The 24,031-nt window shown below is 54.7% G+C and overlaps 4 protein-coding genes across 8 annotated transcripts in view; 3 read left to right on the top strand and 1 right to left on the bottom strand.

Moving 5' to 3' along the window:
- Positions 1-6,029, top strand: part of WBP1L (WW domain binding protein 1 like) — a 59,206-nt gene extending 53,177 nt beyond the window's left edge. For all 5 annotated transcript variants that reach the window (XM_066554625.1, XM_066554627.1, XM_066554629.1 and 2 more), the window contains 2 exons: positions 2,148-2,309; positions 3,707-6,029. In XM_066554625.1, coding sequence (XP_066410722.1) covers positions 2,148-2,309; positions 3,707-4,446 — 902 coding nt within the window. In that variant the 3' untranslated portion in view covers positions 4,447-6,029. The remainder of the gene's footprint in view (positions 1-2,147; positions 2,310-3,706) is intronic.
- Positions 6,030-10,790: 4,761 nt separating this feature from the next.
- On the bottom strand, positions 10,791-14,210 carry CYP17A1 (cytochrome P450 family 17 subfamily A member 1). The gene is made up of 8 exons (XM_066555162.1): positions 13,887-14,210; positions 13,234-13,372; positions 12,486-12,715; positions 12,186-12,272; positions 11,886-12,095; positions 11,488-11,657; positions 11,298-11,401; positions 10,791-11,059 (listed from the first exon to the last, which is right to left on the bottom strand). Exons 1-8 carry the CDS (start codon positions 14,208-14,210, stop codon positions 10,791-10,793), a joined length of 1,533 nt encoding a protein of 510 aa, XP_066411259.1.
- An 800-nt stretch (positions 14,211-15,010) lies between these two features.
- On the top strand, positions 15,011-18,197 carry BORCS7 (BLOC-1 related complex subunit 7). Its single transcript, XM_066554469.1, has 5 exons — positions 15,011-15,166; positions 15,535-15,597; positions 16,034-16,077; positions 16,496-16,516; positions 16,968-18,197. Exons 1-5 carry the CDS (start codon positions 15,026-15,028, stop codon positions 17,017-17,019), a joined length of 321 nt encoding a protein of 106 aa, XP_066410566.1. The 5' UTR covers positions 15,011-15,025; the 3' UTR covers positions 17,020-18,197.
- A 904-nt stretch (positions 18,198-19,101) lies between these two features.
- Positions 19,102-23,142, top strand: AS3MT (arsenite methyltransferase). The gene is made up of 11 exons (XM_066554796.1): positions 19,102-19,135; positions 19,465-19,505; positions 20,009-20,136; positions 20,243-20,393; positions 20,466-20,602; positions 20,877-20,946; positions 21,180-21,261; positions 21,347-21,478; positions 21,574-21,716; positions 22,091-22,225; positions 22,955-23,142. Coding segments are annotated over exons 1-11 (1,119 nt in total). The 5' UTR covers positions 19,102-19,134; the 3' UTR covers positions 23,054-23,142.
- Positions 23,143-24,031: the final 889 nt, after the last annotated feature.

A 24,031-nucleotide genomic window follows, 5' to 3' on the forward strand; every position in this document is an offset into this window, starting at 1 on the left:
TGGATAGCTGGGTGTAATTTTCCATTGTTATTGAACTCATGATCATGGACTGCTCTTTGAAAATAAGGAGTACTTAGAAGATGAACTGCAGGCCTGCCTCAGTGCATGGTGGCATGCTGTGCCAATGACCTGGTTTTGATGAGTGTGTTCTTGCTTCCTCAGCAAGCAAGAGCCAAGGGACCTTCTCTTAGCGAGAAATAAAGTGTATTTATTGGTGAGAGTCTTCAAACTGTGAGACAGTTGAAGTATTGCATTTGTGTACCAAGATTTTGGTAGTGATAGAGGCTATAGAAATTGTTGCAAATGTTTGGCTTTGGAGTGAAGGGTGGATTGGATCACTCCTCTTAGTTTATATAAAAAGGCTTTTTTTAGAAACAGGAGGGTATTCAGAGGTCAGTGGCCACATTCTCATTTTGGTTTGGGAAGTGTAGAGAGCATCTTGAGTACTTTGTCCTTTGCTTCTCTGGAGTGAAGATCACACTCTCTTCTCTGATCAGCATGGTACAGCTGAGCAGGCTGGCCAGAGAAACTACCCAGGAGCCTTCATTTCCAGCCAAGAAAAAAAAAGGGAGGTGGGAGAATATGTAACACCTTCATTTGATGGAAGGTTTTGATAAGTTTGGTGGTAAGGCAGGTTCCAGTTGATTAGGGAAATAGATTGCACAAGGCAGGAGAGAGATTTCAGTTTGCTGTGCCAAAATACGTGAGGAATTTGGGTTACAACACAGGGAGGTGAAAGTCCCCACTCAAAATGCTCAGAGACACGATATGGCACATCCAGTTCCCCTACAAACAGCCCAGTGCAGGTCTCTGAGATGGATGGTACAATTGCCCTTTGTCCTGAGCCAGAGCAATACTACTTTCATTCTTCAAATTCCTAAACTGTTCGCCTTTCCCCACCTAGCTCTTAGCAGAGAAAACACAGCAAACACAGCAGGGGATGCTGAAAACATCAAGATATTGTAAAGGCATGACTAGAGATTTTTAGTGGAGAGAGAAGAGCAGTTTGATACCACAGGATAGACTGGCCAAACTGAAAATGGGCTGTGGCGTTAGGAATTTCCATTTTTACTGCTGGGGAATAGTGAAGAGTGGCAGAGGTGTTACAGAAAGAAAACAGTGTTGTGATTTCTAGCAAGCAGTGGCTGCCAAGCCTATGTGTTTCTAAAGGAAAAGCTCTCCCAGTATCTTTAGATGCAAAAACTGAGCTTAAAAAAGAGCTTACAGACACTGGGGGTAGGTCAAGCTACAGGCTGCAGTTGCAGGAAACAAAAGCCTAATCTGGAGTGAATGTTCCAGTTTTTTGAAGTGTGTCTCGGAAACATTTTGTAGTGCATGCAAGTGAGAAATTTGTGGAAAGGAAGAGTTATTCCACATGTTGAAGGGCATGGGTAAAATTCAGGAAGTGGTGTTTTAAAATTCCCTTTTAAGGAGCAGTGTACATATGGTACAGCAGTGCACAGAAACCAGCCATGACCACAAACAGAGCAGAAGTTAGGTTTCTTGAGGATTCAGAGAGGGAGGCTAGTTTAATTTAATTTTGGATAATTTAAGACATTGAATACAAAAATAAGTTTTAAAAATATTTTGAGACATTTATGAAAAAAGAGCATGTTTTTGTTAAACATAACAATGAAGGATTTGGGCTGGAAATTAAAGAGCAGTGCAAACAAAAGCAAAACATAGTGCTTGGGGTTTTTCTCTTCTTCTGTGGTCAATCTGCAGAGTGTCTTTTGTGTCTTGATTGTTATTTCCAAACCAAAGTGACTGTGGGAGGCAAGCTCAATGCTATTCACAGATCTGCTCATTTTTGGCTAAAAGAAATAGTAACCAAAGGGTAGGAGCAATGGAAGGGGGAGCCCCCATATTTGGTTCTTTTCCAGACTTGTACCTATTGAACATGATCCACATTGTACCAAAGTGTGTTGAGAGTTATCCATTTCTGGCAAGGCTGTTGGAGTCGCAGTGTCCCACAGAGGCAGTGTTGAAGCCTCCTGGCCTAACACGTATTTCTGCCTTTGGAGCAGTGCAGGTTCAGATCCAGGCTTTCAGATGATCTCCTCCATTGGCTTCTTGGGGTTTCCTGCATTTGGATGTATCTCTCACATCCACAATGGCTAACCCTTACTCTCCTCTCTCTGCTGCAGGGTTTTGGCTGGTGTGGACCATCATCATCATCCTGAGCTGCTGCTGTGTTTGCCATCACCGCCGCACCAAGCACCGCCTGCAGGCGCAGCAGCGGCAGCACGAGATCAACCTGATTGCCTACCGGGAGGCCCATAACTACTCAGCCCTGCCCTTCTATTTCCGTACGTACTCACACTGCCCTGCCTGCAGACCTGGGGAGCATGGCAGCAGCCAGGGTCCTGTGTTAGGTGGAGGGAGGGAGCAGCAACTGGGCTCAGCAAGAGGCTGTGGGAGCTTTGCTGCCTGACCATGGTGTGCAGAGAGGAGATGGTGTTAGATGCTTTTAAAACCCCTTGAGTCTGGAGTTGAACCACACCAACTACAGCACCTTCACACCCACCCCTGAGAGTGTAGTGATTCCCCGGGTGTTTTTCTGCAAGGGTTCTTTAGATACCTCATTCAGGACTCCTTCTTTCCAGCCTGGACTTGCTGCTGGTGGGACTGAGGTGTGGGAAGTGGCTTCACAAAATTTGGTCACACAGACTGGGAGAAAAGAGAGTCTCAGCAGAGACTCTGCTGGCTCCCACCCTGTGGTGTGGTTCCCAGGCCACACTGCTGGTGAGCAGCCCTAGGACTTTGCATGAAGGAGCTGTTGCCCACAACTCAGGGAAAGTACAATCACTTTGTGCTCTCCTTGTGTTCTGCTGTGCTGTGCTAGAACAGCAAGTCTCCTTCTGACTGGAGCTATCACAGCTGAGTTTCCTCTGACAGACTGTTGAATTGAATGTATGAACTTGCTTTTCTTGTTAAACTCTGGCAGTCACCTCAGAAATCATCCCCAGCAGCCTTTCCCTCCCCAGCCCCAGGGATATGCAATTGCACATGGAAAATTGCAGTGCTACCCTTAAATGTTTCCAGTGTTTAAGTACATTCTGTCTATATAGACTATTTTGTTGCCTCTTAAGAAATAAACAAAATTTTTCATGGGTTTGAAAGTCTGTAAGTACAATAAGCCAAACTCTTTTGCCAGTACTGCCAATTTATTCTGACTGCACCAGAAGAATTGAATCCAGCATTAAAACAGCAACCAAAAGCCAGGATCTTCAAGTTCCTTGTAACTGCCCATGTCTCTTCATATTTGTATAATGCTTTGTGAGATGAAATCTTTGCTCTTGAAAGTGGAAATTCGGCTGAGAAGGCAGTGTTGGAGAGGGCTGGGGAGTTGTTCCCTCCAGCCAACACAGGCCATTCCCCATGCGGTTTATGGGGCCGTATTGGGGTACATGGTCCAGGGAGGTTTGCCTGGTAAGTATAGAGAGAGCCAGGAGATCAGACTGCTGTTCCCAGTTGTGTCCATCTCCTCCTGTAATGGTGCCCTCCTCTGACGTGTTTGCTGCTTCTCTAAAACATGACACACCTCACCTGGGACAAGTTCTGGCACCCCTTTGTAGAGCCTGTTGTGCTGTTCAGTGGGAAGGTGCTGGTAGGTGATAAATGCCATACTGACCTGTATTAGTGACTCGTTTCCTGAGATAAACTGCTCCTGAAATAACTTCTCCTCCTTGCCTCCCACTTCTAGGGTTTTTGCCAAACTATTTACTACCTCCCTATGAGGAAGTGGTGAACCGACCGCCGACCCCCCCGCCCCCGTACAGTGCCTTACATCAGCAGTGTGTCCCAGCAGGCAGCAGTAGCACAATCCCGGACCCGCCCAGGACCCTGCAGCCAGCGCAGAGCAGCTCTGCAGCACCCAGCAGCAATAACAGCAGTACTGACAGCACCGGGGCGCCCGGCCGCGGGGACCCCGAGCCCTCCAGCACCGCGCTGGGCGAGAGAGCCGTCACCAAAATGCAAAGTGTCGAGCCCGGCAGCACCAGCACGGGAGCCGAGCTAGTGGAGAGGGCCGGTCCTGATAAGGATACAGAGTGCAAGGAGGAACTGCTGAAAGGTTACAGCTCTGAGAGCTTAGAGCAGAGCAGCGCCATTCCCGACGCCAAGGACAAGACCCCGGGCAGGCAGCGCCGTTTCACTGGCGACTCGGGCATAGAAGTCTGTGTATGCAACCGGGGCCATCACGACGACGACCTCAAGGAGTTTGACGGGCTCATCGATGACGCTCTGGACGGGCCCCTGGACTTCTGTGACAGCTGCAGCGGCCGTCCCCACGGGGACGAGGAGGAAGGGCTTTTCAGTGCCACGGAGGAGCAGCACCGCGAGCACAGCCACCACCACCTGCCCCGGCAGCCAGTGTGTGTACTCTTGAACACAATAAATGAGCAGGACTCTCCAAACTCTTGTACCAATAACTCCCCCAGCTAAGGTGACAGAGTGGAAGGGAGAATCGGGGGAAAAAAACAAATAAAAATGGAATAAGAGGATTAAAACTTTAACAGGAGGAAAAGGTGATACAACCTTCTTTTTTTTGTTTATTTTTCTTTCTCCCCTCCAATATAATAGGGGGACTAGACCTCGAAGGCCCAGCTTGTGGGGGACGAGTCAGTCTGGGTTTTGTTAATCGTATCTGCCCTGCTCTGTGGAGCAGGGACTGAGGTTTCTCAATGAGACCTTTTAAAGAATGGGATTTTTCCAACGGTGATTTTGGTGATGGTTATTATGAGTTTGTTGGTTTTAGTTTTCCGAAACACTGCTTTATCTTGCAATCAGTAAAACTCAGCAAATCTCACCCTGGGAGGATACCAGATCACCATAAGGCTTCAACCTCCAGGTGTCTTCCCAGAAGCAAGCAGCTTCTGACAGTGCCGGCAGTCAGTAGCCCAAGAGTTCTGGTTTGATATAGTGCTCTTGAGGCATTGGGGATTTCTTTTCATCTTTTTTCCTTCTTTTTTTTTTTTCTTTCCTGATGTTAAGTTTCCCTGAAGCTGGTGAATGCCCAAACACATCAGCCCTATAACCTCTGGTGCTTCAGTGTTTAATACAGCAGGTAGGAAGTTTCCCACTTGAAGCTGGTGACTGAAGGACCAGTTTCTTCTAGAAGGAGTGTTAGTCTACCTTAGGCAGTGTGAAAAGAAAGGGTTTGCAGAAATTTGCCTTTATGTGTCATTTTTAAACACAAGTGTGTTCCTTCAATGCCTCCAAGAGCACAGTTAGCAGTAGAATCCAGGCAGCTGGGCTGCCTTCCAAGTACTGTGGTCTCCGAATGACCTTTTCCCGGTGTGCTGCAAAAGGGCTTGGCTTTATTTTTGTCCTTTTTTTGCACCCCGTTAGCAGCACACTGGAGTTCAGATGACAAAAGAACAGGGCTCTCCTTGGCCAGCGTGCCTTCAAGCTTTAGCGATGCATGTTGAACAAATGGAGACGAGAGCTCCGTCCATTGCGAAAGGGATGATTTACCTTGTAGATGTGGAAGACCTGTGCAGTGTTTTTTTTTTTAATCCAAAAATTTGGTGCGATTCTAATGATGACCACTTAAAGAAATGAATGTCTGTTTTCTTTCTTTTCGTTTTTTTTTTTTATGGTGGCAACTGGCTACTGTATAACGTCTGTGAGCGTGTGTGTGTGACTGCAATCCATGCATGCGAGTCCTACTGGTAATATGAAAACCTGCTGTAAGACTGCAAGAAAATTTACTGTAGCTTTGCTTTAATAAACAGTAGAGATTTTTGTTAGTAACAACCTGAAGGAAGAAAAACAAAGAAAAAAAAGGAAGAACTGAAACTAACATTCCCTAGAGTGCTCATGTGGAAGAGAGCACAGTTCAGACTATGTAACTTGTTCTTGGGATTTCTCCCCATCCCTTTTATAATTATGGTCGTCCAGATCATTACTGTTATGGGGAAAAAAACATTGAAACCTGAACTTGGACATACTCAGATCTGATTGATTGAAAACCAAAATCAGTTTTAACTAAGGTGGAAACCAAAATATAATGCCTTTTCTGATAACTTGTCCATGTGTATGTGTATCATTTTGTGAGCTAAGAACAAGATCTTGTCTTTAGTTTGTGGATTTGTTTTGTTATTTTACCTGGAGGTGTGCTGGCACTGGCTAGCTGCAATGCAAGGGAAGTGGTGCTTATGCCAGCATTTTGCCTGCACATTTGAGGAGAGCACTCTTACCTTACAGGGTTTGGAAGAATCTCACTCCTTTGCCCATCACAGCCTTTCTCTTTCCTCAGAACAGCAGATAAGGACAGCTCTTCAGTTTGGTTCTTAGGGTGCTCTTAAAATTGAAGGACTTTGATTTGGATTCAAGAGACCTCATTCCTGGATGTCTGGAGCCTGGAGACTTGGATGAGTGGTGACAGAGAGGCTTTACGTGCCCCAGAGCCTGGCTGCATGGGGGCTGGTCCCTTCCAGTTGTGTTCACTGACCACATTTATCTTTTGAGAAGATAATTGAAGATCCCCAGTGCCAACCCCAGGAATTCTGTACATATTGGCACCTGGTTTTGTTCCTCGCACCAAAGAGGAAGCTAAAAAATCACATCAGTCTGTAAGGAATGGAGTTTACTGCTGTAAGTCCTGGGGATGGTCCTGTGCTGGGGGGGACCCTTTGCCAACATTTATGTGGCATAAGGAATCTCCATATTTGCTTTCCAGCCATCCCACTAACGGCAGGGGAATCCTCTGGACATGGAGGTAAGTACCAGTAAGCCAAGCTGCTGTGTCTAATTTTAAAAAGTCTGGAAGAAGCAGTGGTGTGCCTCTTATGACTCCTGGAGGTTTTTTGGGCATTTAGAGACAATAAATAAATGGGGCACAAACCAAGTCTCTTCAGCTCCCAAGTGCCTGAGGAGCAGGACTGTTAATGGCTTTCAGTGCTTTAGGATTTTAGACCTGCAGCTAAGGGGCAGCTGGTATGGGGAGAAGGAGTGGTGCAGGGCAGGATATGGGGCACATGAGCTCCTTGGACATACCCTGGCTGCTGCCTCTTCAGGCAGGCAGAGGACTCCCAAAGCTCCACCTTTGGAGCTTTAGAAAGGTGCTTAACGCTCCCATATACCCTTGTGTAGGGAGGCAGTGTGGCCCAAAGAGAGCTCTTCTCCAAATGCACACTGTAAAACACTGGAAGTGTGAGGGCATGGGCAGATGTGTATCTCCAGCACTGGAGTACCAAACCCCACCCATTCCCAGCTATAAGGGATGTTTTATTGGGAGTCATGGATACATCGTTTCCAAACTGAGTTGCAATAATGCAGCAGGTTTTACAGCAAATTAGTGTCAATCTAGTGTTCAGTGTTCTGCTTGCAATGTGCTCTAGGTGTGGCTGCCAGTACTCCTTAAGTCTGGTTTTGCTGGAGTCCGTGGCCATGTGGAGCTGCTTACACACAGAATGGTTTTGGCCACTGAAGCTGGCTGGCAGGGCAAGGACCCAGCAGGTGTCCTCGTGGGGTGGGGTTGTGTTGCCTGGGGACAGGTGAAGAGCACAGTGTGGTGGCTCAGCGAGTGTCCCCTGGGCACAACAAGCGTTCCTGGGATCAGTGGGTACTGCAGCATCTCCTTGGTGTTCCCAAGGGACTTTTCAGCTCTGCAATGATGCAAACTGATCATCTGGAAGCACAGGTGTGATCTTCCTGCCACATATCATTGCATGATTGTACAACCCTGTGGATGGGTGTAAGCTGAAGATGGAGGAGGAGGGAATTGTGTCTTGATGCTCGCTGGCAGCCTGCTCTCAGAGCTTTGCCTGCCTAACTGGAGGCTAAGGAAAGCCGAGGTGCAGTTAAGCCTCTCTGTTACAGTCATCAAAAGCTTCCTGGGGCAGGAAGCCTGGAGAGAAGCAGAATGAGCAGCTCCACTGCCAGCATGAGGCTGTTCTGCTGAGCAATGGGAGATTCGGGCTCCCTGGGCACCCCTCACTGCTCAGGGATGTGAGTCAGTGGTTCTGAGTTCCTGCTCTGCACAGCCAGAGCTCCCCAGCTGTATCTCCTCTGGTTCTCTGCATGCCCTGGCTGGGCTCATCCCAGCCTGCCCTGCTCTCAGCAGAGCTTGGCAGGGAGCTGGGGCACAGCTCCAGTGAATAAACTCCTTTGCTGTCCTGAGTGAGTGTTCTCCCCAAAGGCTGCTCCTTCCTGGCCCCCCAGCACCACCTGTGCAACACATCTCAGGGAGGCTTTTGCTGCTGTTTTCTTTTTTTTTCTTTAGTTCATATAGGAAAAGCCAGGCCGGGAGGGGGCAGACAGGCAGCCCCTGGCTCAGGCAAGCCCCACAGCATCCCGCAGTGGGCAGCCTGGGAAGGCCAGGATGAGTTGCCTCTTCGTCAGAGCTGGTTCCCCCCATCCTTGCAGCACAGATCTGTTTTTATCAGATGGGACGGGTGCCCGCAGCGGGGCCGTCGCGACGGTGGTGCAAGCACTGCATTCTCTGTGCCGGGGGGTCACAGGCTGCCGGCTCCTTTCTCGATTTGTTTTCGACCGGCAAACAGCTGAGGTCTGTGCTTACTCAGCTCTCCTGGCCCCATGCCCTGTGCCGAGCCCGCAGGTATTCCAAGCGTCTCCTGCTCCTCCTGGGCTGGCCCTCAGTCTCGGCACAGTCCAGGGCCAGCTGGTGCCTGGTGCAAAGACAAGCCTCTCAAACTTGGAGGGCTTCTGAGCTGAGCCCTGTGGCACAGCTGGGTCAGCCAAGTGCTGTGGGGATGGCTGTGCCCCCCAAAATGAGTTTGTGCAATGGAAAGGCTCAGGCTTGCTCTGCCCAGTGCCCTCAGCAAGCTGCACATCTGCTTCATGGTGTACCCAAGAAACTCTGGGAATGAAAAACCTTCATTCTTTCCATTGTCGCCAGTTCCTCCCTTGCAGGCCCCCTTTGCCTCAGGGAGCTGGAGCCAGTGGCCCAGGTGAAGCTTTCTGGTGGAGCCAGGGGTTTGGGTGCAGCAGCACAGCCCTGGAGCAGCTGTCAGGATAGAAATACCAGCTGGGTGATTCAGCAGTGCCTCTGCCCACTCCCAGAGCAGGGAGCAGCCGTGCCGGGGGCTGTTTACCAGCTCACAAAGTGCAAGGCAGCTGGTTCTGGGCACTGAATTTCCCCAGCAGCATCTTCTCCTGGTGGGGAGGAGGTGGGCTGGGTAGGGGGCAAGACACCCTGCAAGAGGGACCAGCTTGGGATGCTGGGATTTGCAGCACATGCTGGTCTCCCAGCATAGGACAGCACATGCAGCCCTGGCAGATGGGAAAGGTGGATTGCAAGAGGCTCTGGCTGGAGGCATTCTCCAGGTTAGAAACATCCCTGGTTCAAAGGTCTCCATTTCTGCTCTAAGATGCATTTAGCACTTGTGTGGGTGCATTGGCAAACAGCAAGGTGTCAGCCCCTTGTTGATTCTGGCAAGGAGAAAATCCTTTCCCTTACACCAAGAGCAAAATCAAATGCCTTGGCAAAGGGGTACAAATGTGCTGGAGGTCCTGTTGATGCTCCTGGAGGCATCACAATGTTACAGGAGACTGGAGTGGAGCCTCCCTGCCAGTGTGTGCTGCCAGTGACAGGATTTGGGGCAGGGCATGGAGGTGCCAGTTCCCAGGGAAGCCCAGGGCATCAGGTTTAACCAAGTTTCCCAAAGCCGATTCTGAGTCCTGTCCCAATTTACCCATACAGTGTAGTAGAAGTAGAGGGATTGGAAACCCAGTGGCACCCCTGGTATGATGGAAACAGGCAGGAAAGCAGGAGGCTATGTGGGGCTCAGCCCTTAGAAGCCATCAGAGACTCTGTGCAGCAGCAGTGGGGCTGGGCTCCTGCTGTGCTCCTTCTGCCCAGCTTCTGGTGGGTCAGCTGCCCAAATCAGCCTGAGAATTGCCCTTGGGACAGGTATGTGCATGGCAGTTCTTCCTCCAGCTCCTCCCTACCACCCTGAGCCCCCAGGAAAATGGACTGGGAGGAGGGAGGATGCTCCCAGTGCTGTGCCAGGCTGCAAATGCATTGCCTTCCTCATCACCCTTGTGCTACAGGCTGACAGGACCCATTTGGCATCAGATGCTGGTGTTGAAGGGGCTGCATGAAAGCCAAGTGCTGGGGGTTTGAAAGAATTCATACACACTGAGCAGGAGGTTCAGTGGTGGGGAAGTTTATGTCTGTTTTCCTGCCTGTTAGCAAGAGAGAGGGCAGGGGGAAAATGAGGGGGTGTGCAGGGCTGGGGTGTCACATTGTGCTGGGGCTCTCTGGGGCTTTCCCCTCTGCCTTGGCTGCTTTCCCTTCAGGGGCCCTGAGCCATAGCTGTGCAGCTATTTAGTTAAATATTAAGAGGTCAAGTAATAGAGAACCAGAAACCTAATTACACGCTGCCCTCCATGGCACAGTAGTTTTTGGCAAAAGCAAAGCAAACACGGCCCCTTGTGTTATGGGAAGGTTGTGCTGCTGCTGCTGCTGCTGGAGCAATGGCCAAAATCCAGCCAGCCAGTGAGTGCTCAGGATGGTGAGCAGGCAGGAGCTGCTGCAGAGAGGCCACAGCCTCCCAGCTGAGCCCAGTGCTCCCAGCAAGTTGTGGGGCCACCACACATCTCACATTTAACCCTGTCCTCCATCTCCTGCCCAAAAAATAGCCTGTCATTCTATTTAACCCTGTCCTCATATTTAACCCTGTCCTCCATCTCCTGCCCAAAAAGTAGCCGGAGCCATGCTGTGTTTGGAATAGCTTTATCTGGATAACCCCCCCATCCATGGGGCAGCCTCTGTGGTCCCACCCCCCACCCCCCTGCCTGGGATCCAGGGCTCCTCCCCATCACAAGGCCGCTCTCCAGGCCTCCCTCAGCCTGGCCTTCACCTGAAACTTCTGCACCTGCAGCACGACACCAAACTTGCCCTCCAGCGAGGGCAGGGGCTGGTCATCAGGGCACTCCAGTGTGAACCTCTGCAGCACCCAAGCCAGGAAGAGGAAGAGCTCCATCTTGGCCAGGACTTTTCCCAGGCAGACACGGATCCCGGCTCCAAAGGGGAGGTAGCTGGGTGAGGGTGAATGGATGTGCTGGCCCTGCTCATCCAGGAAGCGGCCTGCAAGAGAAAGGGGCACCACTGGCATCAGCAGACTGACCCTTCTGCCTGAGACCTGCCTGAGTTTATCACGTGTGTCCCTCCCAGGAGCTGCAGGAGAAAGAAGTGTGAATGCCCCAGGCGGGCAGGAGCAGGATCCAACCTCCCAGCACCAAGCCTCCCCCAGGGCTCCACCTCTCCTGCTGCATCCACCCAGCCATCCCCTGACCCAGGAGGGGATGAGGATCACACAACCCACCAGGATTGAACTCCTCAGGCTTGTCCCACTCCTTCTCGTCGTGGTGCACAGACCAGAGGTTGATGATGACCCTGGCACCCTTGGGGATGGAGTATTCCCCAATGCTGCAAAGCAGACACAGAGTGAGGCAGTGGCTCCCTGCCCAGTCTCTGCCCATGACCTGGATGTACCCCATCCAGGGGGGTCTCACCTGGTGTCAGCAAGGGACACGTGTGGGATGAGCAGGGGGGACACGGGCCGGATGCGCAGCACCTCACTGATGGTGGCCTCCAGGTAGGGCAGCAGCGGCCGGTCGCTGAGGTGGGGGTGACGCACCAGGCCGATCTTGTGGTCCATTTCCTCCTGGATCTTCCTCTGGATCTGGAAGGAAAGCAAAGGCCATTGTGGGAGCCCAGGGAGCAAGGTGCCCTGTGCACCCAGCATCATCAGCATATCCTGTCAGCTTGTGTGGGCAGAAGTGCTCACAGCCTGATCCTGCTTATCTGCAGAGCCTGACTTCTCTTCTGGTACCTGCCTTCCCCAAAACTCCCCATGACGTTCCTGATGCTGGGGGGGACCCAAGCCCCCGCTGTGGGGTGCAGACCCTACCTCAGGGTAGTGGAGCAGGTAGAGCACAGCCCATTTGAGCACAGTTGTGGTGGTCTCCACACCGGCCCCAAAGATGTCCCCCACTGTCATGAGGAGGTGGTCATCAGTCAGCTTCAGCCCTGGCTCCAGAGGGCTGCTGTTCTCAGCACTGAGCCTCACTTGCAGGAGGGCATCCATGAGGTCCTTCACGGTGTCTCCACAGAAAGCTTCCTGCCGAGGGACATGCCTGAGCCAGGCTGTCCTGGGCACAGTGCCCACCACCCCAGCCTCAGCATCTCCCTGTCCTGGCCCTGCTGGCACCTTGTGTTCAGTGAATTTCTGCTGGAGCAGCTGGTCCCGGACCTGGAGGCATTTCTTCAGCAGGGTCAGGTCCTTGTTGGGGAATATCTGAGGGAGGAAAGCACATTACAAGAGTCTACAGCTCAGCCCAGCCCCTGCAGGCCCCCAGGCAGTCACTCTATGCCCACCAGTGTACTGGCTCTTGTGGATCACTGGGACAGGGACACTCCTAACTCGGTGGGGGGCTCCTACAGGACACATCCCAGCTCCGTCCTCTCATCTGAGGTGAGAGGAATGGGCAGTGCCCATGTTCCTGCTCACCTGGAGCCAGGGGAAGATGTCTACCAAGCTCTCCTTGGCCACGGTGTCCACGATACCCTGGCTGTACTCCAGCATGGCCTCGAACTCAGGGTCCCCCCGGCGGTACGAGGAGTTGAAGCAGAGGGAGCAGACCACGTTGGTGACGGCCCGTGTGAGCTCGGGGGCCATGTCCAGGGCCGTGTCCTGCGCAGCGCTCAGCGTCTCGCACAGGGATGCGGCCTCCCGGCAGACTGGGGTGGAGGAGAGCCAGGCCAGGAGGTGATGAGGGAGTGATAATTAAGCCAAGGGGGTGAAAGGGGCAGCTGGGGGCTGGAAGGAGGGGTCCCCTGCTCATTCAGGGTGTGCAGCCTGTGCAGAGGGCACCCCCAGACAGGGCTGGGCCCTGAGGGGCTGGGATGGGCAGAAGGGATAATGCAGGGTGCTGGGGAGGAGCAGAGAGAATGGAGATGTGCAAGGATGTCCTCCTGGGTGGGGTGGGGAGCTGGCTCCATGCCTCAGTTTCCCCATCTGTGAGAGAGGGGAACTAAAGTTCAGGGTAGAAAACACATGGAGAGATGTTGGTAAATACAGGGGATAGAAGGAGAGGGACAGAGCCCCTGCCTGGCAAGCTGAGGCAATACCAGGGGACACGGGCTGAGCCACTGTCTTTCCTTCGTTCCCAGGGAATCGGGGCACTTAAGAAGAAAAAGTACAGCATGGGAGGGAGCCAAAGCTGGGAGGGAGCCTGGGGCTGGAGGGAGGCACTTACTGATCCTCTCGAGGGCGAGCGAGCCCTCCCCGAACATGGAGAGGGCAGTGTGCACCAGCTTGCGCTGGAACTTCCACAGGGGCCCGTAGCTGGCGAAGGCGATGTCCTTGCCCCCCCGGGACAGCAGGTCCGTGGTCACCTGAGGGACAGGCAGTCCCAGGGTCATCCCGCTGCAGGGCAGCCCCGCGGGGGATGGACGATCATCTCACCCTATCCCAGAAATGGTCCGGGGAGCTAGAGGTTAATGCCGGCAGGCAAAGCACAGGACATGAGGTTTGCTTTCTCCCTGCCAAGGACTGATAAAGAGATTTGGGGACAGATGCGAGGGTTAGGGGCTATAGGATGCCCAGGGAACTTAAGGGGTGCAGGGAGCCTGGGAGTACCTGAACCCATATCCCCGTGCCCCGGGATGCAGCCAGCTGCAGGAAAAACAGGCACCCTTGGGACGGAGGATGACAGGGCTGGAACCCTGGGGAATACCTGGGGAATACCTGGGGAGCAGGGTATGGAGGGGCCGCCCTGCCCGGCTTGCTGCAGGCATGATGGGGAGGGGACACGGACCCTGCTGCGTGCCCCTGCCTTCCTGGGGAGCGTCGCCCTCCTCACGCCACGCCACAGTGGGAAGGGGTCCCCAAGAGCTGCTGCCGACTCACGGTGCGGGGCCGTCCGGCGAAGTCTTTGCCCTTCTTGAGCAGCACCTCCCTGGCGTGCCGATAGCTGTTCACCACCACCACGTAGTGGGAGCCCATCCAGAGGGCGTAGAGGCTCCCGTAGTGGCCCTGCAGGCGCCACAGCCGCAGGTGGAGCTGGGGGTGCCCGGCCAGCTGCAGCAGGCTTCCCACCAGCGGCAGGGCCGGCAGGCTCCGTGGGCGCCCCAGCCCCGTGGCCGTGGCCATCGGCAGGGTGTCCCTCCGTCGCGCCAGCCGCCAGGTGCAGAGCAGGGCCAGGGCCAGCAGCAGGGCGCCCAGCAGCGCCATGGCGGGGCCGGCTGCGGGGCTGCGGCGCGCGGGGGGCCCTTATAGCGGCTGCGGGGTCGTCTCCTTGACTCTGAGGCGGGCTCGGCTTCTTATCGGGGGGACGAGGAGGGGGGAGCCGAGCGCTGGGCCCGTGGCCAGCTCTGCAGCTGTGGGCGCATGGCGGGGGGCGAGGGCAGCGGGGCCACGGCCGCCCTGGGCGGCCATGGGGGAGCTGCTTCCAGCACTGGGGGCCAGGGTATGCCCAGCGTCGGATCCGTCCTTGGGGTTCCATCCCCAGGGCCCTGTGGTGGGCCGAGAGTGTGGGGACAGCTCGATGTCTGTCCTGGGTGCCGTGAGCACAGGTGGGGGGTCTGGCGAGGCGCTGGAATCCATCCCCAGCCCAGGCGGGGAGCGCCTCGACAGATCCGGGAGGGAATGGGCAGCACTGGAAATGCTGATAAGCGCGGAGCATCCCTCATCATCAGCTCTTATCAGTGCTGGGGAGACACGGATAGCACTGGACACTGCTGGGCAGCCCTCGGCAATGCTGGTGAGCGCCGGTCAGCCCCTGGTACCTTTGGTCAACCCTGGTCAGTCCAGGCAAGTACCGGCCAGGGCTGAGAAACGCTGGTCAGCCCTGGTCTGTGCTTGTCAGTGCTGGGCAGCCTGTGTGCGTCCGTGCCCGAGGGGATGAGTGTCCTGGGGGAGTCCTTTGGGAACTGAAGCCCCTCCCGGCAGTATCCCAGAACAGACGGACTCTGCGCCTTCCCGAGCCTTCAGGCCCCCGGCGCTCGCCGTAGCGGCTCCCCGGTGTAGGCGGGGCGGGGCGCAGTAAGATGGCGGCGGGGGGCGCGGCGGATGCCCAGGCGCGCTTTGGCCACTCGGTGAAGGGGCTCCTGACCGAGAAGGTGACGAGCTGCGGCACCGACGTGATCGCTCTCACTAAGCAGGTGCTGAAGGGCTCTCGTAGCGCCGAGGTGAGCGGCGGGTACCGGCGGACGGCCGATTACAGGGCCAGAGCAGAGCTGGGAGCGGGGAGGGCGGCGCAATGCATGCTGGGAGCTGTAGTCCGAGGAGGGGCCACATCCTTGTGTCTGGGCAGGGACGGAGACAGCGGGAGCGGAATGCGGGCACGGCTGGGCAGCGCCTCGGGACTCCGGCGGTGGCAGGCGGGAGGGTGACAAGTGGGACCGATGCCTCAGGCGCTCCCGATGGATGTGCTCGCACGGCACCGCGGTGATCCCCGAACGGTGTCACCCCGAGTGTCACCCTGCCAGCCCTCACGGGGGCCTCGGGAAACGCAAAGCTGCAGCATCTCAGCCTGCTCTGTACGTTTGTCTTGTAGCTCCTTGGTCAAGCTGCGAGAAACATGGTGATGCAAGAAGATGCCATCTTGCACTCGGAAGATGTAAGCTGTGTTCTTGTGCTGGAGCAGCAGCGTTTCTAGGGACGGGAGGAGAGGCGGGTGGTAAGAACAGTTTGCAGCCGTGCTCCCGGAGCCCTGGAGACAAATACATGATTTCAGGCAGTAGGGCTGGTGGCCAGAATAATTTAGTGCTTCTTCAGACCCGGTGCTGCTGGACTCCTGGTGTCCTGCAGACCGGCCAGCCCTCAAGCTATGCCCTCTCTGACAGAAAGCTTGAGGGACTGTGGGCTGAAATAAAGCACTTGTGTCTCTGCCTGTCCCTGGGAAAGGAGAAGGAAGTGTGCCACTGATACCAGCAGGGGTGTTTTGCAGGCAGTACAGCAAGACAGTGGTGGCTGTGCTGGAGGAACCCCCAGGGCATTAGGACGGCTGCACTGTGATTTCTGTAGGCATTCATTCTTTGTTTTGTTCTCCACAGAGTTTAAGAAAAATGGCCATAATAACTACTCATCTACAGTACCAGTAAGTAGGCGACACCAGTAAGTAGGTGTTCTCTCTTGGGGGCTGAGTGGATCCCTCAGTCCTTCTCTGTTCTCCTTAAAGACTTTGCATGAAGCTGCCAGCTCAGACTGATCCCTCTTTTGCAGTTCTTCAAAGTTGAGCAGGCCTTGGAGCTGGAATTTTCCAGCCATATTCAGGCTGTTTTGGGGTGGGAACTGAAATTTTTGCCTCCTGTGTGCCATGCACCGTATCTCTCATGAGTGTGTATGATGCACCTGGGACTAAGAAGGAGAAACCAGTGCTGCTTCTGTCCCCCAGAACTTAATCCAGAAACACCCTGGAGCTTTGGCCTCTTGAGCCCTTGTTCCACATAACATAAACCGTGACTGAGATTTTGGTTTTTTTTAATGCTCTTTTTGTCTTTCCTTTTCTCCTCCAGGCAAGAAGCAATTCAAAAGAAGTGAGTTCTGGGAGGACACGCTGTGGGGGTAGAAAGGGGAAGGTGATGGAGTTGGATGGGGGAAAGCAGAATGGAAAGGTTTTTGCAGCTGCCTTTGAGGCAGATGCTGGCCCAGCAGGATTAACACTTCAGTATTGTGAAGAGATGGGAATTTGAGTGAAGAGATGGGATTCATACCCAAGCTTCCTTTGATTCCTTTCTATCCACTGATGAGATAGAGCATGTGAGGTTGCTTGTGAGAGGAGATGAGGGTGGTGGCAGCAGAGCTGTGTACAGCACAGAGTGCACAAAGTGAGGTTTCCTTTGTGGGGACACAGAGGGGGGTCAGGGGATCCCCGGATTTCTCTGCTGTAGCGTCAGCTCTAGAGCTGCTCTGGTGCGTTGGGCACAGGCAGCACAGCACAGTCTGGGAGCAGATCTCACCATGAATCTCCTCTTGCTTGGTGCCCAGCGTGGAGCGCTCGTCAAACCTCCAGGACCAGCTGAGTCACTTGCTGAAATGAAGGGGAGCCGAAGGCTTGAGGAAATCTCAACCAGCACTGAGGGAGTGAAGTGTTCTCCCCCCTCCAGCCCCTGGGGCTCAGAACTATGTCTGGATGATGCTGGATGTCAGCTGGGATAGGTGCAGAGTCTGTGCTTCTGGGCACATGGCCCCCTCTCATGTGCCTGCATCCACACCTCTGCTCCAGAATGCTCACCTGCACACCTGCACCTGGCTGAAACAAACTTCCCTGAAACTTTGCTCTTCCCAATAATCCCTGGATTTGCTTACTGCCCATGTAGTGTGAAGTGCTCAGCCCACCCCAGCACCCTTGGCAAGAAATGCAGAGTTGAGGCATGACATTTAAATGCAGGTGCCTGCAGTTTGCCGCTGGTCTGTATTTAGCCACAGAGGTGGCACAGAGTGCAGTTTATTTAGGGCATTTTAATCAGTGTGAGCTGCAAGTGTCTGCGTGGGTGAGGGGTACTTCAGTGTAGGCTGAGGTGCCAGTCCCAGCACAGAATTTCTGAGACCAGCAACCTAAGCACACACATCTGCCAGTGGCCTAGCTGGATGTGGTTTGGCCATCATCCTCCTCAGAGGTTATCTTATTTTCCTCTCTGCCAGAGTTTGGAAAATCATCCCTTTGCCAGCCCATATGTGCTGCATTTGGCCTTCAAGTGCATTCCTTCTCCTGGGCTGCTGCTCCAGCTTTTGATGAAGCAGCCTTGGCTGTGGTGTGTGTTTGTATCTGGTTGGGAAGGTATCCAAAGGCCTCTCTGGGAAGCAGGCAAGAGAGCATCAGGAGCTGGTGTGCTCAGTTCTATGCTGCTCTGTTGAAGAGTAGTGAGCTGTTCACATCCAGGACCAGCTATAAATACTGTGTCTTGTTTTTGGTAAGTCACTTATCTGGAGCACTTGGAGTGCATGAGAAGCACTTGTTTCCCTGAGTGTGCTTTTCACCAGCTGATAGGAGCAGGCAGGCTGAGAGCCGACACGGGCCTGCCACATTCCTGTTGGAATGCTGCTGGAGTCTGGCTCCTGTGCTGCAGAGCCTTCTCAGACTAGATTTCACCATCCCTGCCAGTATTTTTGCCTTGGGTGACATTCTGACCCCAGCTTTGCAGGTGCACTTTGGGAATGAGAGTTTTCCCTGCGACTTTCTTGCTGGGAATAAAAGCTGTCCTGAACACCACCAAACTGCAGCAGTCTGTCCTGGGTTCTGTTTCTAGTGGTCCCTGTGCACTGGGGAGCCTGTTTGGGATGGTGGGTCTCTGCTCCCCAGGATCCCCCATTCTGCTTCAGCTCAGAGGGCGTTGCAGAGGCAGTGTGACCTTGCTGCAAGTGGCTTGTCTCTTCCAAAGTCCTGTCCTCTGCAGAGCCTACAGCAGTCCCGTGGCATTAAATTTGTGTCTCCCTGCCTTTGGGACAAGCAGGGACAGGGCTGCACTGTGGAGATGCAGAGCGTTGGGGAGCAGGCAGCAGGGTTGGTTTGGGGGGTGTGGGTGCAGCAAGAACTGTGAATGATGGCAGCGTGCTCAGCACGGCAGCGGGGCCAATGGCCTCGCTGTGCCCGTGTCCTGGGGCCGGCGGCCTCGCTGTGCCCATGTCCCAGGGCTGGCAGCCTCACCGTGCCCGTATCCCACAGAGCCGGCAGCCTCGCCGTGCCTGTGTCCCACAGGGCCAGCAGCCTTGGTGTGCCTGTGTCCTGCTGTGCCAGCAGCCTCGCCATGCCCATGTCCCCCAGAGCCAGCGGCCTCGGTGTGCTTGTGTCCCACAGAGCCAGTGGCCTCGCCATGCCCGTGTCCCAGGGCCGGCAGCCTCACCATGCCTGTGCCCATGTCCCACTGTGCCAGCAGCCTCGCCATGCCTATGCCCATGTCCCACTGTGCCAGCAGCCTCGCTGTGCCCGTGCCTGTGTCCCAGGGCCAGCAGCCTTGCCGTGCCCATGTCTTGCTGTGCCAGCAGCATCGCTGTGCCTGTGTCCTGCGGGGCTGAGTGCCAGGGGCCTGGGCAGGCGGGAGCTGCTGTCAGGACGGAAGCCAAGCTCCAGACTGTGGAGCGTGGGCTGCCGGGACAGCACAGGATACTGGGGAGGAGCTGGGCAGAGTCCGGCTGGGGCCCTGCAGCTGGAGGCAGTAAGACAGCGCAGGGCCTCTGCTGGGGCTGCCCTTGGGGCCAAGGGCTCTGCAGAGCAGGGGAGGGGGATTTACCCTACCAGGATGCTCTGAGGGCTCATCTCTCCGGGGCAACTGGGACTGGATTTTTGGGGTGGAGGGATGTTGTCAGGTGCTTCCTGGAGCGTCCTATTAGACTGCAAGTTTGAGGGGATTCTCAGGGCTCTGCTGGGGGAGAGCAAAAAGTGCTGCAGTATCTGGGGGAATAGGGGGATTCAGAACTGTTGGGAGGGCCTGGACTGGTGCCCATCTCTGTGGTGTCAGCCACCAGCCCCACATTCCCGTTGCAGTGGCAACTCCCATCGGAGAGCAGATCCACCAGGAGGTGCAGGTGAGGAGTGTGGATGGGAGCTGGGGAGGGATGGGGCAGTTGAGCAGGGGGTGCGTGCCTGGGCTGTGCTAGAGTTCCTGCTGCTATTAGAGGGTTGTTTCTGGGCCCAGATGAAAATGCCAGGTGCACTTGGCAGCTTTGCTCCTGTTTCACACAGGAATGGGGGGTGGAGCAACCTGGCACTTCCCTGCCCTGGTTCCCTGTACCCTTCTCAGCCAGGGAAATGATGGCTGCAGCCTGCAAATTTACTGAAAATGGGAATTAAATTCCCTCCTGCACAAACACATCAGTGCATGTGAGCAAAGGGAGCTGGGGAGGATGGAGGCAAAGGAATGCCTGATCTTACCATAGTTTTTGGCTAGGTGGAAATGAGAGAGCGAGTGCCAGAGGACATGTGCACATTTACAGGCCAAGTGCAGGCATGGTCCCCATGTTTTAGAGCATAGGGAGCTCCCAGGGCTCAGCTTGGCACAGTTTAGTGGCCTCTGTCCTTCCCATCTCAGGACTACTATGGCAAAGAGCTGCAGAAGTCAGAGGACCTCAAAACCAATGCGTGCATCACGTCAGCCAGGCCCATTTCCAAGCTGGTGAGAGATGCTCTGGAGCGCATCCATGAGGAGGTGGTGGCCAGGTAAACCCCAGGGTCTCTCCTCCACCGCTGCATCCCCGTGGGCTGCAGCCCCTGCTCGGCTGTGCCATGGGGCACCTCCACCCAGCTCAGCTCAGCATCCACCCAGGTACTACGGCTGCGGTCTGGTGATCCCTGAGTGCCTGGCGTCGTGCCGGATTCTGGACCTCGGCAGCGGCAGCGGCAGGGACTGCTACCTGCTGAGCCAGCTGGTCGGGGAGCAGGGCCACGTCACTGGCATAGATATGACCGAGGGCCAAGTACGGCACGGATCTGGGGCTCCCCGTCATCCTTCCAGCAGCCCCCTCACATCATTCCCTTCCTCCTGCCAGGTTGAGGTGGCCAAGAAGCACATTGCCTACCACATGGATAAGTTTGGCTACAGAAAGCCAAACGTGGAGTTCTTCCATGGTTACATGGAGAAGCTGGATGATGCTGGACTGGCTGATGAGAGCTACGATATTGTCATGTAGGTGCCATGCAGGGCACAGTCACCCCCAGTCCTGCTGCTTCCCGGGGCTGTGGGCTGGGTCTGCATCCCAATAGGTCACTGCTTCAGAAGCACGTGTTAGAAAAAGGGAAATCCCAAGCCAGAGTCTGGGCTAGAGTCTGGGAATATAAACTGCCCTTTTCATGGTCATATTGGTGTTTCCAAGTGCTGTATGAAGCGATGTGACACACAGCAGCTGGTGGTGCTACATGTGCAAGAGGCTGCAAATAAGCCTTGGTCTCCTCTCCCACAGCTCCAACTGTGTAATCAACCTTGCCCCTGACAAGAGGGCTGTGCTGCAGGAGGCCTTCCGTGTGCTGAAGGTGATGGTGGGCTCATGCCCGTGGTAGCAAAGCAGGCTTGGGGTGGCCCTGTTGCTGGAGTGCCATTGAGAAGCAGCAAATGGGATCTGGCAAGGCGCAGATACAGGATGGGGCCAGGGGAGGGCATTTCTGCAGAGGGTCCCAAGCAGGGTAAGATTAGGGGGTTCCCAATTCTCCTTGCCCCTTTTGTCTCTGCTTCTTGAGGCCTCCCTTCACTCCTTGCTGCCCTCTAGCCCGGGGGAGAGATGTACTTCAGTGACGTCTATGCCAGCCAGCGCCTGAACGAGACCATCCGGAAGCATCGGGTGCTGTGGGGTGCGTAGGGCTGTGGGATGGGGGTGACATGGCATGGGGGGACTGGACCTTTGCCTCCATCCCCTGTGCCTTGGTCTCGTACCAGGAGAATGCCTGGCAGGAGCCTTGTACTGGAGAGACCTGTACGGCATTGCTGAGGAGGTGGGGTTCAGCCCCCCATGCCTGGTCACCGCCAGCCCCATCACCATTGGCGACAAGGAGCTGGAGGGCATTGTTGGTGAGGATCCAGCCAGGGAGTGCCAGCTCTGGGAGGCTCTGCTGGGATCCCAGCACAGGTGTTCAGTGCCCAAGCCACCAACGTCTCCCTTGCAGGCGACTGCCGCTTTGTTTCCGCAACTTACCGCCTGTTCAAGGTGCCGGCTGGCAGCCAGACCGGGCCAGGACAGGTCACCTACAATGGCGGCATCGTGGGGCACGAGCGAGAGCTGGTGTTTGATGCCAACTTCACCTTCAAGGTTTGGGGAGGCAGGCTGGGGCTCTCTAGGGAAGAGTTAAAGCTGATGAGGCTGCTACTCAGCAACATCCTCTGTGATCTGGGGGGCAAGTTTGGTGGAGGGGGAGCTGAGGGGCTGTGTAAACCCAGGGAAGTGCAAATGTCCAGCAAAGGGAGGCAGATGCACGCATTGCTTTGTGGTTAAGGAAGTAGAACATCCATGGTGGCTTCCCAGAATGGTTTGAAGCCTGATGCTTGAGTTTTGTGGGTGTTTCTTCAGATTTTGGGCCAAGATGTGCTCCTGCTTTCACTCTCCCCATCATCTGGCTGGGTGGCTGGAGTCCCCTGAGACACATATCCAGGACCCCAGGCCTGTGACCATTCCTCTGCCCCCAGGAAGGAGAGGTGGTGAACGTGGATGCTGAGATGGCTGCAATCTTGCAGAGCTCCAGGTTTGCCGAGAAGTTCCTGATCCGACCTGGTGGAGCCAAAGCTGCAGCACCGCAGGGCTGCTGTAGCAAGGGAGTGAAGGTTGGTAGAGGGCAGCTCTGTGGCTGATTAAGGAATTGGGACATGGGTGTCCCATGCCATCAGAGTTGCTATGGGGTGTCAGAAGGGCTGTCACATGATACCAAGACACCTAGCTCCTTCTGGGCTGGGCAGGAGCTCGTGGGACACCGAGAGTGGTGCCTGCTGCTTGAGTCAGGACAAACTGTACCCCTACCCAAGTTGAAGCCCTCCAAAGGGGGATCTGCTCTAACCACCCCAACATGTCACTGGAAACTGGTGAGGCTGACAGCTGGACTTCTCTGAGGTCTCCCAAGGGGAGTCATCCTTCCCCTGAGGGGATTGCTGTGCACAGCCTGCCCCAGGGAGATGATGGCCCATCCCCATGTTTTTTTCCTGTCCATTGCTCTCCCGGCTGCTGAGGGAAGAGCAGGTTGGCCCTGGCTGCCAACCCTGACCCTGCAGCACAAAGCATTCTATCTGCTGGAAGCCTATCTCTTCTCCTTGGTGGTCCCTGCAGCCTGTAGATAGGCCTGGAGATACAAGGGAGATAACACCCTGCAGCTGTGTATCCCTGAAATACAGCCTCCTGCTTAGGAAGGGGAGATTTTCTCAGGGCTCTGTCCAAGCAGGAGGCATTTCTCAGATAAAAGCAGGGCCATGATAGCTAGGGAAGTGCCAAGTGCCACTTTCTCAGGTGCCTCTTGCTTCCCACTGGCCTGATCCTGCCCTGGGTTTTTCTCTGTCCTTCAGGAGAAGATCTGTGATCCCTTCCAGCTGCTGGAGTGGCTGAGAGCCCCAGGTCCTGCCAGCTGTCCTGGTGGCACCTGTGGTCCCTCAGGATGCTGCTGAGTGGCTAGTGGTGTCCCCACACCCCTGTTAGAAGTCAGTGGAGTGAGAGGACATAGCCCCAGTGACATCTTCCACCAGAAAGCAAATAAACACATTCTGAGCTCAAAGGCTGTGTGTTTGTAGCTGCCACAGGGCTGTGGGTGCTGTGCTTCCCTGGCAGGGCTGGTGGGGCAGGTTGTGCCTGGTTGCAGTGAGGACCTGTCCTGTGAGTCCCCTCACTGTGAGGCTGACAGTGGCTGTGTGGCTCAGGCACATAGGCAGGGACAGTCTCTGTCTCACTTGCAGCCCTGCAGCCTGTTCCAGGAGATGGGGGTTGCTCTCTCTTTCCCTGTGCAGCACCACTGAGGTTTCTGTTTTCCCTAGACTCCATCTAGTTGGAAAGCCCGGAGTCCCCTGCAGGCATCTCACCTGCAGAGTTTTGCAGGGAAATTCAGCAGTTCTGGAAAAGGAGAAACGCATCCAGCTGCATCCCACAGCAGGCAAAGAGCAAGGTGGGAGGGCTTTTAGGGTGTGGTGGGAAGCGATGGACTGCATTCCTGCTGCCCAGCATGAATCCCACAGGACCTGGCCCACAGAAGGTGCTTGGGAAAGGCTGGGGGCTGCTAAACAGCTAAACTTAGAAATAAGGGACCATTTCCACCCCTCCTCACACAGAAATTTTACAGGAGGGGCCAAATTTCCCATCTCTGCCATTTAAGCATCATCTTGCTGTGGCATGGGGGAAGTTAAGAAGCAAAACCCAATAAAATTTGGGTTCAAAAAGAAACAGGCCAATGCCAAGGATGCTCTGCCATAGCAGTAGCAATAGCTGAGGAGGGTCCAGGTGTTCAGGACATCTGAAATTGTTCTGAAATTGTGTGGAATGACCTCACTGATGGGACCTTGGGAAGAAGGAGCTGTTTAATACACACACCACCCCCAGCCCTCTTCCTAGATTACTTACAAAGACTTCTTTGTACAAACTTCTACAAAGTCCCC

The sequence above is a fragment of the Molothrus aeneus genome, chromosome 8 (genome assembly GCF_037042795.1).
Source record: "Molothrus aeneus isolate 106 chromosome 8, BPBGC_Maene_1.0, whole genome shotgun sequence".
Classification (NCBI taxonomy): Eukaryota; Metazoa; Chordata; class Aves; order Passeriformes; family Icteridae; genus Molothrus; species Molothrus aeneus.

Bases quoted from the DNA above. Each gene is read 5' to 3' on its own strand.
- BORCS7 (XM_066554469.1), top strand. From the start codon at position 15,026: ATGGCGGCGGGGGGCGCGGCGGATGCCCAGGCGCGCTTTGGCCACTCG. The intron at 15,167-15,534 runs GTGAGCGGCGGG...TTTGTCTTGTAG, and splicing joins AGGGCTCTCGTAGCGCCGAG to CTCCTTGGTCAAGCTGCGAG. The intron at 16,078-16,495 runs GTAAGTAGGCGA...TTTCTCCTCCAG, and splicing joins ACTACTCATCTACAGTACCA to GCAAGAAGCAATTCAAAAGA.
- CYP17A1 (XM_066555162.1), bottom strand. From the start codon at position 14,210: ATGGCGCTGCTGGGCGCCCTGCTGCTGGCCCTGGCCCTGCTCTGCACC. The intron at 12,096-12,185 runs GTGCCAGCAGGG...GTCCCTCGGCAG, and splicing joins AGAAATTCACTGAACACAAG to GAAGCTTTCTGTGGAGACAC. The intron at 11,402-11,487 runs GTGAGACCCCCC...TCTGCTTTGCAG, and splicing joins GTGTCCCTTGCTGACACCAG to CATTGGGGAATACTCCATCC.
- AS3MT (XM_066554796.1), top strand. The intron at 20,137-20,242 runs GTAAACCCCAGG...GCATCCACCCAG, and splicing joins CATGAGGAGGTGGTGGCCAG to GTACTACGGCTGCGGTCTGG. The intron at 20,603-20,876 runs GTAGGTGCCATG...CCTCTCCCACAG, and splicing joins GAGAGCTACGATATTGTCAT to CTCCAACTGTGTAATCAACC.